This window comes from Eleutherodactylus coqui, chromosome 6, assembly GCF_035609145.1.
Source record: "Eleutherodactylus coqui strain aEleCoq1 chromosome 6, aEleCoq1.hap1, whole genome shotgun sequence".
NCBI lineage: Eukaryota > Metazoa > Chordata > Amphibia > Anura > Eleutherodactylidae > Eleutherodactylus > Eleutherodactylus coqui.
In genome coordinates this window covers 188,426,261-188,440,100 of record NC_089842.1, presented here as the reverse complement: position 1 = coordinate 188,440,100, position 13,840 = coordinate 188,426,261, and the positions used below count along the sequence as shown (strand labels likewise).

The following is a 13,840-nucleotide window of genomic DNA, read 5'->3' as shown; positions in this document are numbered from 1 at the left end:
ACGCCGCTCATGCCCGGACCGACCAGAAGGGAGAAGACCCTTCTGCGCAAGCGCGTCTCATAGGGCGATTAGACGCTGAAATTAGACGGCACCATGGAGACGGGGATGCCAGCAACGGAGTGGGTAAGTGAATAGCTTCTGTATGGCTCATATTTAATGCACGATGTATATTACAAAGTGCATTAATATGGCCATACAGAAGTGCTTAACCCCACTTGCTTTCGCGAGACAACCCCTTTAAACTTGCTCCTTTTGTAAATAGCATTTTCATACAACCAGACATGAATTGATAGTCTATGAGGAATCACAGAACCCTTTCCTTAAGGTCCTTCTGGACTGAATGATTACTGTTCAAAAAAGTATTCAAACAAGCAAAAATGAATGAATTGTTCAGTGTAAGCACAGCCAACAATCGAGCGATAAGTTGTTCACTCTTCGTTCATCATTCACTTTATGCAGGAACAAAACTCATTGTTGGCTCATTCACTAATCGTTCGGTTTAAATACCGATCTTTCAGTCGTTCTCATTCACTTATCTAGGAAATGTGAATGAATGATTTCTCGTTTGAATGAGCCAATGATGTATCTGCCTGAGCAAACTCTGACATCATTTGCTCGTTCAGTCGTTTGGTGCAAACAGACCCTTAGAACCGTAGAGCATTACTTTGGGGTATGGTATTTAAAGGGGTTGTCTCGCGGCAGCAAGTGGGGTTATACACTTCTGTATGGCCTTATTAATGCACTTTGTAATATACATCGTGCATTAAATGAGCCATACAGAAGTTATTCACTTACCTGCTCCGTTGCTAGTGTCCCCGTCGCCATGGATCCGTCTAATTTCGCTGTCTTCTGGCGTTTTTAGACGCGCTTGCGCTGTGCGGTCTTCTTCCTGGTGAATGGGGCCGCTCGTGCCGGAGAGCTGGTCCTCGTAGCTCCGCCCCGTCACTTGTGCCGATTTCAGCCCATCAGGAGGCTGGAATCGGCAATGGACCGCACAGAGCCCACGGTGCATTGTGGGTGAAGATCCCGGCGGCCATCTTGGTGAAGGAAGAAGGAAGACGTCACAGAGCGGGGATTCGGATAAGTAATAAAAAATTTTATTTTTTTTTAACACATCCTTTGGGGTTGTCCTGCGCCGAACGGGGGGCCTATGGGAAAAAAAACCCCGTTTCGGCGCTTGACAACCCCTTTAACGAGTAGATAAGGGCACTCAATTTACTCTTATTATCTCAGTCTTGTTTCTTTCCCTAGAAAATTATTCAACCTTCATTTTTTTTAAGGTGCCCTGACACGGGACAACTGTCAGGTGCATAATCTCCTGACAGCCATCCGAGCGACTATTGCTCTTGTACTTTTAGAGATCTCTTCTGGTCTCCCACCTCCATTCACCGTAAACAGGCAGTCGCTGTAAAAATGGAGTGACTCCTGTTATTTGCACCAACAGTCGCTTGGTTTTTAGGTGTGCTAAAAACGAAGCGACACTGCCAAATGAATGATGTTGTGCCGTGTCGGTTGGTGCTTGTAGACTCAACTACTATTGCCCATATTTGCTGTTTTTAGTGCTTTATTTGGGCGATAATCTGCCTAACTTTTTCCCTAGCTTTTCTGTATTAGTTTTGATCACGTGATCATGATACCCTGCTTTGGTTCCTTTTTGGTGTTTAATGGCTATAGTAACCACTGTTTGTGACATCTTAGCCCCTAGTACTGCCATCACCAGTTGTAACATAATCTTAGGATATCTATAAGTAATGTTGAATGGATTTCTGTTAGAAGCTGATAACGTATGCAAATATGTTCTATTATATCAAGTTGTACTGTAGTGGTACTGTATTTTAAATGATAGTTGCCAAGTAATTGCAGTGCCTTTGTAACACAGAGGCACACTTGCTAAAAAAAACACAACCCTTTATTTTTAGGTTTATAGATCAATCGGTATAATTTGACTTCCTCTTCCAGCTTATTAGAATTTTCTTTTTAGATAGTTGTTTTGAGCAGAATTATAAATAAAGCAGAAGGAGTTTCTAGCAAATGACAAAACTGGGTTATTGCTTGGTGTGTGCTATACCCCACAATCCCAGGACTGGTGGGTCGAGAAATCATTATCTCCGGTTCTTTCTGCCAATTGAAGGGCAAAATGGTAGTGCCCTTAGTTGCTATGATTGCAGGTAACTGTGCCCTGGACCGGTATATAGAGTGCATTATAGAAAGGGTTGGCGTAGTGCCCTTAGTTGCTATGATTGCAGGTAACTGTGCCCTGGACCGGTATATAGAGTGCATTATAGAAAGGGTTGGCCACCCTCCTCTTCATCTGCTCAGTCGCTATGTGTACGCCCTTGTAAAGGTAGGTGTCCACCAATAGGGTCATCACTATAGCTGTCCCTGAGGTCTGCAAGGTCACCTGACAGTTGTATACAGAGAGAAAGATTGATTATAATATAATTTTTCTACATATGCCTATCGGGCTGAACATTTTTTGCCAGAACATGTAAATATGCCACCAATCTGCTGACTAATAAGTGCTCTTTCACCACCCACTTGGGTTGTTTATGCTGCAGAAGAAAATTCGTTGTTGGCAGAATGCCTCCACATATGAATGGAAGATGTGCTGCCAATAATGCTGACACCGTATTGAGGTGGAACGGTTGGTTATCAATTTTTTGTTCCCAGTACAGCTGGCTTTGGGCTGTGTAACGGCCATTTAAGTAAGTTCCAATGTCCTTGATTGGTGCTTGTCTAAATTAAATAGCTGCAGTTGTCCCTTGTTTAGGGCGCTTTATTCACTGATTTATTGCTTGGTACCTTTAGGCTCGCTTCCTGCTCTACTATCTTCAGTATACACAGGGAATAGTTTATATACAAGTTTCTCCACTGTTTTACAAGTGATACATTTCATTCATTAAAGGATTCACAATCAACAGATCTTTCGAGTATGAAGTATCAGTATTGTTCCTGAATTAGTTTTGGTACGAACAGGTATGCAGTGTTGGGCTATTGTCATCAATTTGGATTTCTGAAGTCAATTAGATTCTGTTCATGTTGTGTTTCAGAACCTATACCCTTTGATGGAAGGCCCCAACGCATACCACTACTGTATGGGCATATGTCATCCATAGGCATCCATGTTCAAAAGACTTTTTCTAAATCATTCCTCTGTGTAGCTGACTGTTCTATGCAGTTCTTATTCCAACCAGAATAAAGCCACAGGACCGTCTTTTGGCCTTCCGAGGGTGAATGAAGGCCTGTGACTATGCTTGATATATTTGCTAGGGGCTTTCCCTACACATATGGCAAAGGTTCAGTGTAGTTGTAGACACAGGATATGTTCACATGTAGCTGAAATGGAGCAGATTTTCCGCAGTGGAAATTCTGCGCCAAAATCCACCTCAACATCCACACCATTGGTGCATATTTTGACACAGATCGACAGCAAACTTCGATTGAAAGGGTGAAATCTGCTGTGGACCCACACCAAAACCACTTCAAAATCTGCACCAATGGTATGGGTTTTGAGGTGGTTTTTGATGCACATTTTCTACTGCAGAAAATCTGCACCATTTCCTGTATGTGAGACTGTACAATTAGGGTTCACTCACACAAGCCTATTTTGGCTGCGTATTACATGCATATTTTTTCTGTGCGTAATATACAGTACGTAACAAATATTCATGTAACGTGAAAAACACTGGTCTGAATGGCCCAATTTAAATCAATAAGGGTTTTAGCACTGCATATTACGTACGTAAAACGCAGCCGAAATACGCTGGTGTGAGTGAGCCCTTATACGTTTCGGGTTGCATCTGCTGTAAATCTACTTGGGCATTTCTGTCAGACAAGAGACTGGCGGGTTGCTGCCTCATATTGAACGGCGTATACATTACTATGGCCACCAGTACCCTTTATAAGGGACGATTGTCGGGTACTCAAGTGCCTGACAGTCATCCCAACAATTCAGTACTGCGCTTTCACATAGAAGTGATAATATCTCACTTGAACACAGGCAGAGCTGGTCAGAGATCGCTTCTGGACGCCCGCTGCTATTTACAGCAAACGGGTAGTCATTCATAGATGAATGGTTGTCTCTTTACACACTGCAATTGTTCTTAGATTTTTATGCCTGTCTAAACAGGAATGAACGTGTAAAAGGTCCCTAAGAATTGTGTATAGCTCTGGTACCAGAGAATGGGATCTGTAAGGAGCTTGCTTGCTATCAGACGTAAAGGGGTTGTCCCGCGAAAGAAAGTGGGGTTATACACTTCTGTATGGCCATATTAATGCACTTTGTAATGTACATCGTGCATTAATTATGAGCCATACAGAAGTTATTCACTTACCTGTTCCGTTGCTAGCGTCCTCGTCTCCATGGTGCCGTCTAATTTCAGCGTCTAATCGCCCGATTAGACACGCTTGCGCAGTCCGGTCTTCTCCCTGGTGAATGGGGCCGCTCATGCCGGAGAGCTGGTCCTCGTAGCTCCGCCCTGTCACGTGTGCCGATTCCAGCCAATCAGGAGGCTGGAATCGGCAATGGACCGCACAGAGCCCACGGTGCACCATGGGAGAAGACCCGCAGTGCATCGTGGGTGAAGATCCCGGTGGCCATCTTGCTAAGGTAAGGAAGAAGTCGCCGCAGCGCGGGGATTCGGGTAAGTACTAAACGGTTTGTTTCTTTTTAACACATGCATTGGGTTTGTCTCGCGCCGAATGGGGGGCCTATTGGAATTTTAAAAAAACCGTTTCGGCGCGGGGCAACCCCTTTTTAAGTTTTTATTATTTGAACCACACTTAAAATGAAACCTGGATCCCTGTTTTTTTCCTAAGAACATTTTTGGCAAGAGATTCCCAACATTTCTTCATCAGAGATAGTTGGTCAGATGTAGAACCAACAAATTATGCGTAGTAGTAAAACAAGCTTTTTTTTAAAATTAATATTCCTATTATATGACTGAGATATTCAATGCAAATATTGCAAGAGTTTTGAGGATAGACTGCTCCCTAGTACAGTACCACATGGCCTCCACTAGATGCAATGCTTTTAGGAGTACCAGAACACATCAAGCGATCCCTCTCGGCACTGCCGGCTTGCCAAGATGGTTCAACTACAGTATACTGTGATGTTTTAACATATGGTAAGAAGAAATAATTAACTGTAAGTACATCTTTTGCCGGTTGAGAAGGACTGCATTTGCCTTGTGGACTATCATTTACTTAGTTCCTAATGTAAAATTTGAATTACAGTAAAATACATCAACCGAACACCTGATGGTCAAGTGATTCTACCAGTTGTTTGCACCACAGTGCCCGGTGATGCCTAATCTTACAAGACTGGAAATAGGAGATAACCTGTTATAAGATTAATATAGGGATTTTGAGTAGTTTGCTCCAATCTAGAGGATGTTTTTGTTTTTCATAGCCCTTCTCTCTGTCCAGTGATGTGGATTTTAGAAGTAAAATGTTAGTTATGATCTGTAAATATAAAATCTATTCCAAGATGAAACTATGATTTGAAGACTCTATATAAATTTAACAGTTTTTAAAGGCCCTTGGTAGATTGTGACTATGAAGGTTTCAGTGTCCAAATTTTTGCCAGTACTTTAGACATTTCCCATGCATTTGCTTTGTACTTGTAACTTAAGTCATGACTTTAAGTCCTAACCATAATGGGGCATCCTCCTCCTAGAAAAGCACATATGGTTTTTAAATCCCACTTCATCCCAAGTCCAGAAACAACTGTGCTTCATGTATGAAGACACTTAATAAAGATGGTATATTTTAATAAGTAAGAACAAACTGCTTACATAAGACTTGCCTGTGGAATACATACTCTGGTATCGATGTACCTAGACAGTAAAGCATTTCCTCTACAGCCATGTTGATCAGTGCTGTATGAACCATTTCTATCACAAATAGTGTAATGAGCATTTGGATTTTCATTTAGTTTGTTTACCCTTATTTACTAAAGGTATAGAACTCCAAAAAAGATGGCAGTATGGGTGGTTTCATGTATGCGTTGGGGATTATGCTTTTCTGTTCCCTTTGGGAAGCAGGAAAGGGGTATCTCTGCTGCTGAATGGTTCCGTCTCTGGATGGAACTGAACAGCGCCAAATGTACCCCATTGACTATAATGGGGTCCGTCCTCTTTCCGCTCCACTACCCAGTTTTTGGACAGATGATAAAGCGCTGCATGCAGTGCTTTTGCTTCTGTTATTTTCAGCCAGATCTGCAATGGAACCTCCGATCAGAGGTTCCGGCACAGATGTGAAATTGGCCTGACAATGGAAAAAGATGAAGGCATATTACATTTATAACGCTCTCACTTGACAGTAACTCCTATAGAGTTTTATGGCGTGACAGTAAGCATGCTCTACCACTACTTTACAAACTCATCCTGACCATGCTTATTGGATGGGGGGGTTTCTAGGAATTGGTTGTGTACTTGTGATTTAGAGTCTTATTAGTCTAAAGTTCATCATACATCTAGTTGATGATTTCTGCTGGAATACCCCTTTTAAAATGAAAAATTGATATATAGTAGATTCTTTATCTAAATTCCTTTTCCTATAGTAAAGGGTTCCTGCTGGTGTGTCTGCACCATTCTAGCTACGAACTAAATAGATTATTTAGTGGTTGGTAGGACCTAAGGCAGCAGCATCTGCGTTGTTGGGAAACTTGTTCATAGCAACCACTCAACTTCAAATCTGTCAGCTCAAGGCTGAACTAGTCTGAACTAGTAGAGAGCAGAGAAGTGGCCAGAAGGCCAAACTTTTCTTAGGCTATTACTGCCATATTAATTTTGATTATATAGCTTTTTATATTATAATTAGTGTGCATGGAGAAGCACTTGTTGAATATCCGATCATATCATCATCCTGCATGTATTATTGTGCCCATAGTAAGAATTGTTTTATAATTGTATCTCTTGATCGCTTTTCTCATATTTGGGTACGATTCATTGTATACATTTTGTCATGCTGCTTACAGGCTCTTGATCAACCCTGTCTCTTCTAAGTGTTAAAGGTATAGGTTAAATTCTTCCAGATCGTATGTACTAATTCTTGTGTATCTTCACATATAAAATATCTGAATTAATTCTCACTAATGTGTGTGGTTTGCAGTAAATGTTCTGAGAGTATACTATTGATAACATTAATAAGACTTAAAGGGGTTGTCTCGCGAAAGCAAGTGGGGTTTAGCACTTCTGTATGGCCATATTAATGCACTTTGTAATATACATCGTGCATTAAATATGAGCCATACAGAAGTTATTCACTTACCTTCCCTGCGCTGGCGTCCCTGTTGCCATGGCTCCATCTAACTTCAGCGTCTAATCGCCCGATTAGACGCGCTTGTGCAGAAGGGTGTTCTGCCTTCGGCTCTGCAGCAGCGGCGTTCTGGCTCCGCCCCCTTCTAAGCGGCATCGCGTAGCTCCGCCCAGTCACGTGTGCCGATTTCAGCCTCCTGATTGGCTGGAATTGGCACACGTGACGGGGCGGAGCTATGCGATGACGCGTAGAAGGGGCAGAGCCAAAACGCCGCTCGTGCCACACCGAGCCGAAGGCAGAAGACCCTTCTGCGCAAGCGGGTCTAATCGGGCGATTAGACGCTGAAGTTAGACGGAGCCATGGAGACGGGGACGCCAGCGCAGGGAAGGTAAGTGAATAACTTCTGTATGGCTCATATTTAATGCACGATGTATATTACAAAGTGCATTAATATGGCCATGCAGAAGTGCTTAACCCCACTTGCTTTCGCGAGACAACCCCTTTAATACTTTACTATAAAACACCAAGCATGACTTGTCCATTTACCATCCATTTCGAAACCCATTCACTTCAGTTGAAATTGGTTTGTCTCTTAACCGTGTAAGCATTAGTGGACATCAGGTTCATATATCTAACCCAAATATTCACAATCTGAAAAGTTATCTAAAAGGTCCCCCTAGCAATGTGCTGAAATTTTCTAACACGTATTCATAATGTTATAGGCAAAAAAAAATCTACAGTATTATTGAAATTGATTTGCCTTTGCATGAAATGCAGTTCGATTTTTGGATTGTTTAAAGGGATTTTCCGGTTGTAAACTATTGACTTGCAAACTATCCTCCGGATAAGTAATCAATAGTAAATTGGCTGGGGTCCGTTGCCCAGGACCTCCACAGATCAGCTGTTTGCCAGGCTGATGTGCTTGTGCCCTGAGCTGAATTCTGCAGAAAGAAGATGGCTCTGTACTTTCTGCTGTGGCCAGGCTTGGCATTGCAGGCCAAGTTCCCATTGACATTAATGGGACCTTTGCCTGCAATACCAAACCTGGCCACTGCAATAAGAACGGATCTGTCTGCTTCCTGCAGAATTCAGTTTAATACATGAGTGCAGCAGCATGGAAAACAGCTGACCAACAGGGGTCCTAGTCAACAGACCGCAGCCAATCTACTATTGATGAGCTATCCTGAGGATTGGCCATCGATTGTTTACAACTAAGAAAAACGCCCTTTTAAGCAAAAGTTGACAATTTTCATCCAGGCTGTGGTTGATCTTACCGAAGTCTTAGAATGCTGAGATCTTTAGGATTGATGTAGTCTGCTTCTGCTAAATTTTGACAACTTCATTGCTTTCATAGTAATTTCCTGTTCTACCTGTCTTCTGTATAAATAAATCCTCTGTTGGAGCAGTTAATAGTTGAGTAGTTATTTATACAGATAACAGGGTAGATAACGCTCTTCAGCCTCTAGATTGTCATAATCTGGAGAAGACATGTCAGGGAAGTCCTTGACCTCAGCATCAAGTGACCTCATTGATTTTAATGTTTAGATGTGTGAAATTGACTTTAGGTAGACCATTAATTGTGTAAACTTTCCTGCAGTTATTTTTCCCGATTACCCCATATATATGCAGGCTCAGCTGAGAGTACGTTTATTTAATGGGTTGGGGGTGAAAAGCCACAGCCTAAACACGAAAACAAAGGAGATTAGAGATGTGAAAATCCAGCATGCCGGGTCCTTCTTTGCTCTGCTATTAGGGGATAGTCGGGTGGTCATCTTCCATACTTTCGAGGGTTCATCTGTGTAAGGGAACCTTGAGCTTCTAGGATGTCAGTTTTAAGAGTGGGTGCACTCAGGGACATTTTTTTTGGGGGGGATTTCAAAACTGATGAGTTTTCCAAAATGTCCCACTAACTTTTTTTTCTTTGGGCTTGTTAATATACGTGTACTAGTAAGTACAGGGTAGGAGGGGAATTTCTGAATGGCATGCAATTGTGTATTTTTGGGATATTACCCTACTAGAGATGAGCGAGCACCAAAATGCTCGGGTGCTCGTTACTCGAGTCGAACTTTCAGTGATGCTCGAGAGTTCGTTTCGAGTAACGAACCCCATTGAAGTCAATGGGCGACTCGAGCATTTTTGTATATCGCCGATGCTCGCTAAGGTTTTCATTTGTGAAAACCTGGGAAATTCAAGAAAGTGATGGGAACAACACAGAAACGGATAGGGCAGGCGAGGGGCTACATGTTGGGCTGCATCTCAAGTTCCCAGGTCCGACTATTAAGCCACAATAGTGGCAAGAGTGAGACCCCCCCCCCCCCCCCCCCCCCCCGCACTGTCAGCATAAAGATCGTTCTCCTCTGTGGCAGAGAAGAACGATGTTAGCCCATTGAATTCAATGGAGCCGGCAATACAGCTGGCTCCATTGAAAGCAATGGGCTGCCGGCGATCGCGGGATGGATTGTCCCCTGCAATTCATCCAGAAATGTGTAAAAAGTAAAAAGAAATACTCACCTTGTCCCGGCAGAACGATATTAGCCCATTGAATTCAATGGAGCCGGCAATACAGCTGGCTCCATTGAAATCAATGGGCTGCTGGCGATCGCGGGATGAATTGTCGGGAAGGGCTTAAATATATAAGCCCTTCCCTGCAATTCATCCAGAAATGTGTAAAAATAAAAAATATATATATACTCACCTGGTCCCGGCAGAACGATATTAGCCCATTGAATTCAATGGAGTCGGCAATACAGCCGGCTCCATTAAAAGCAATGGGCTGCTGGCGATCGCGGGATGAATTGTCGGGAAGGGGTTAAATATATAAGCCCTTCCCTGCAATTCATCCAGAAATGTATAAAAATAAAAAATATATATATATACTCACCTGGTCCCGGCAGAACGATGTTAGCCCAATGAATTCCTGAACTGCTGTGAGTAGTATTCAGAAGCCGGGCATTTAAAATCCCCGCCTGCTGAATGAGCTGCCTCTAATTGGTCACAGCCTGACCAATCAGAGGCAGATTCCACTCACACACCCATTCATGAATTTATGAATGGGTGAGTGACTGCTGCCTCTCATCTGATTGGTCCCGCTGAGCCAATCAGAGGCAGCAGTCACTCACCCATTCATAAATTCATGAATGGGTGTGTGAGTGGAATCTGCCTCTGATTGGTCAGGCTGTGACCAATTAGAGGCAGCTCATTCAGCAGCCGGGGATTTTAAATGCCCGGCTTCTGAATACTACTCACAGCAGTTCAGGAATTCATTGGGCTAACATCGTTCTGCCGGGACCAGGTGAGTATGTATGTATGTATGTATATATATATATATGTATATATATATATATATGTATATATATATATGTATATATATATGTATATATATATATATATATATATATATATATATATATATATATATATATATATATATTTACACATTTACACATTTCTGGATGAATTGCAGGAAAGGGCTTATATATTTAACCCCTTCCCGACAATTCATCCCGCGATCGCCGGCAGCCCATTGCTTTTAATGGAGCCGGCTGTATTGCCGGCTTCATTGAATTCAATGGGCTAACATCGTTCTGCCGGGACAAGGTGAGTATATATATATTTTTTTTATTTTTACACATTTCTGGATGAATTGCAGGGAAGGGCTTATATATTTAAGCCCTTCCCGACAATTCATCCCGCGATCGCCGGCAGCCCATTGATTTCAATGGAGCCAGCTGTATTGCCGGCTCCATTGAATTCAATGGTCAGTGCTCGTTTAATCGAGACGAGTACTACGTGGTGCTCGTCTCGAGTAACGAGCATCTCGAGCACCCTAATACTCGAACGAGCATCAAGCTCGGACGAGTATGCTCGCTCATCTCTATACCCTACGCATTTTAACTAATTTTATTTTGTGGCTTGCAAATTGCTATGGCTGATATATGAAGAATATTTTATGCTATTCTGCTGTTGTAACAGTATTGTTCCTTTTTTATGCAGGCGGAAACGGCAGCCAATCGTATCTGTAAAGTGCTAGCTGTGAATCAGGAGAATGAACAGCTTATGGAAGACTATGAAAGACTAGCAAGTGATGTGAGTTTTGGGACAGAAGAGGGAAAATGATCGAATATCATAATGCCAGGTTGAATGTTAGAACTATATAACCTTAATTACTTATGGACATATTTCCTTATAATGAGGGGGAGGAAGTTATTGTAAAAGTCAGACAAGGAGCGCTCATCACTGATTGCTGTAAGTGAAAGGGGGAAAGGTTATTTCTTAAAAATTGAGGTGGCCATATATCTCATAAACCATGAAACACATTTTTAGATATATTAAAAAGTAGGAGTATTAATGGCTAAACATCTTTTAAAATATAGAACCATTTAACATGACACAATTGGCCATTCTGACATATTGTGAATGGGAAGATGGAACTATACCTCTGCAACGCCACCTATTGGAAGGCAGCATTCCTGCAAGTCATTGAGACTTTTTAAGGGAGACATAATAATGACTGGCAATTGTAAGCCAAAGTCAGCATAACTATACACCAACAGCTGTTTCGGGGTGATTGCCCACTGCGCACTGACAGGAATGGGGGGGGGGGGGGGGGGGCGGGGGCGGGTGGCGCGCGCGCAATCGCCTCAAAACAGCTATCTGTTCATGGTTATTCTGGCTTTCTCTTACAATTGCCAGTCATTGTTATAAGGGTCCTTTTAAAAGATCTGCACTGACTTGCAAGACTGCGGTCTTCCAACAGGTGGCACTGCTGAGGTATTGTTTCATCTCCTATTTGCATATTTCCCAGAGGCGCATGGATGGCCTTGAGAAGTCTCCTTAGTGCTCCGAAGTGCTATCCTTAACGAGAAACTATACCCTTCCTGACCCACATATTGTGATCAACCAAGCAAATTGTTGGGGTCTCAAATGCAGCTGTTGACTATTAAGGGGCCATGCATCAAAGCTGCGCCATTCAAATTTGCCCACATCAGGCACACGAGGTTCTGTTCTTTTTAAAATGATACATTTTCACAGTTAATTTTTTTTTCTGAAAGTGGGAAGTCAAAAGCAGAAATAGTTTGGAAACCTATTACATAATTATGGGTAGTGCAGTATCCGATTAAAGTAGGAAAATACTAATGTTGCAGAGAGAATATTTAATTTGCTTGTGGTAAGGCTATCCCTTTCTGTGATTAATTCTGGCCATAAACAGATGTATTTCTTGTAGTATTTACATATATGCAATGTATGGTGCCTGATCATCTTCCTGTTCCGGTAGCTGTTAGAATGGATCCGACGAACCATTCCTTGGCTGGAGAACCGCGCACCTGAAAATACTATGCACGCCATGCAACAGAAGCTTGAGGACTTCAGAGATTATAGACGTCTTCACAAGCCTCCTAAGGTCCAAGAAAAGTGCCAGTTAGAGATCAACTTTAACACTCTTCAAACTAAGCTGAGGCTTAGCAACAGACCAGCATTCATGCCGTCCGAGGGGAAGATGATCTCTGTGAGTACTGATAATGTAAAAATCTATTAAGTTTTAGAGCTGTATATAATGTTACGCATACAGCACAACGAGGGAATAGATCCATAAAACTTTATGAATTTTTAATGATTTTCTGAATTTTCTATGTAATTGAATATATAAATTGTGTACAAAACTGCTGCAGTGCTGAATCCTACTGTGCAAATGGCAGGAGAGAAATAATTATGCTGAAAATGAGAAGATGTTAGTAGCTAAGCTTTATCTGGATTGATTGTTTAATATTTTCAGATTTTGGTTCCTATTTGCAGCTTTAGGCCTTAGTCACACGGGCGTTTTTTCGCGCGATTTGCGCATTGCATGACGGATGCGCATGCGCAAATCGCGTGACCGGCGCCGAAAAATCGGCCGAAAAAAACGCCCGAAAATCTGCTCCTAGCCGCGTTTCATTAGAAACGGGCCGGAGCTGTCCAGCGCATTGCATTCAATGGAGCCGGCAATACAGCCGGCTCCATTGAAAGCAATGCGCTGCGGGCGAGCCCGGGATGAATTGTCGGGAAGGGCTTAAATATATAAGCCCTTCCCTGCAATTCATCCTAAAATGTGTTAAAATAAAAAAAAATTGTATACTCACCTTTCCGCTGCAGCCGGAGTTCTGCCGCGGCCGCTGTCAGTTCTCCTGAACTGCTTCTCGGCACTATTCAGCCGGCGGGGCTTTAAAATCCCCGCCTGCTGAATGAGTTGCCTCTGATTGGTCACAGCCTGACCAATCAGAGGCAGGTTTCACTCACACACCCATTCATGAATTCATGAATGGGTGAGTGACTGCTGCCTCTCATTGGCTCAGTGGGACCAATCAGGGGCAGCTCCCACTGAGCCAATGAGAGGCAGCAGTCACTCACCCATTCATGAATTCATGAATGGGTGTGTGAGTGAAACCTGCCTCTGATTGGTCAGGCTGTGACCAATCAGAGGCAACTCATTCAGCAGGCGGGGATTTTAAAGCCCCGCCGGCTGAATAGTGCCGAGAAGCAGTTCAGGAGAACTGACAGCGGCCGCGGCAGAACTCCGGCTGCAGCGGAAAGGTGAGTATACAAT

General features: G+C 42.8%; 1 protein-coding gene across 4 annotated transcripts in view; it reads left to right on the top strand.

Annotated features, from left to right (window-relative positions):
* The window catches only part of ACTN1 (actinin alpha 1), a 122,476-nt gene that overhangs the window by 77,717 nt on the left and 30,919 nt on the right, over nt 1-13,840 (top strand). For all 4 annotated transcript variants that reach the window (XM_066608486.1, XM_066608482.1, XM_066608485.1 and 1 more), the window contains exons 9-10: nt 11,254-11,346; nt 12,536-12,766. In XM_066608486.1, coding sequence (XP_066464583.1) covers nt 11,254-11,346; nt 12,536-12,766 — 324 coding nt within the window. The remainder of the gene's footprint in view (nt 1-11,253; nt 11,347-12,535; nt 12,767-13,840) is intronic.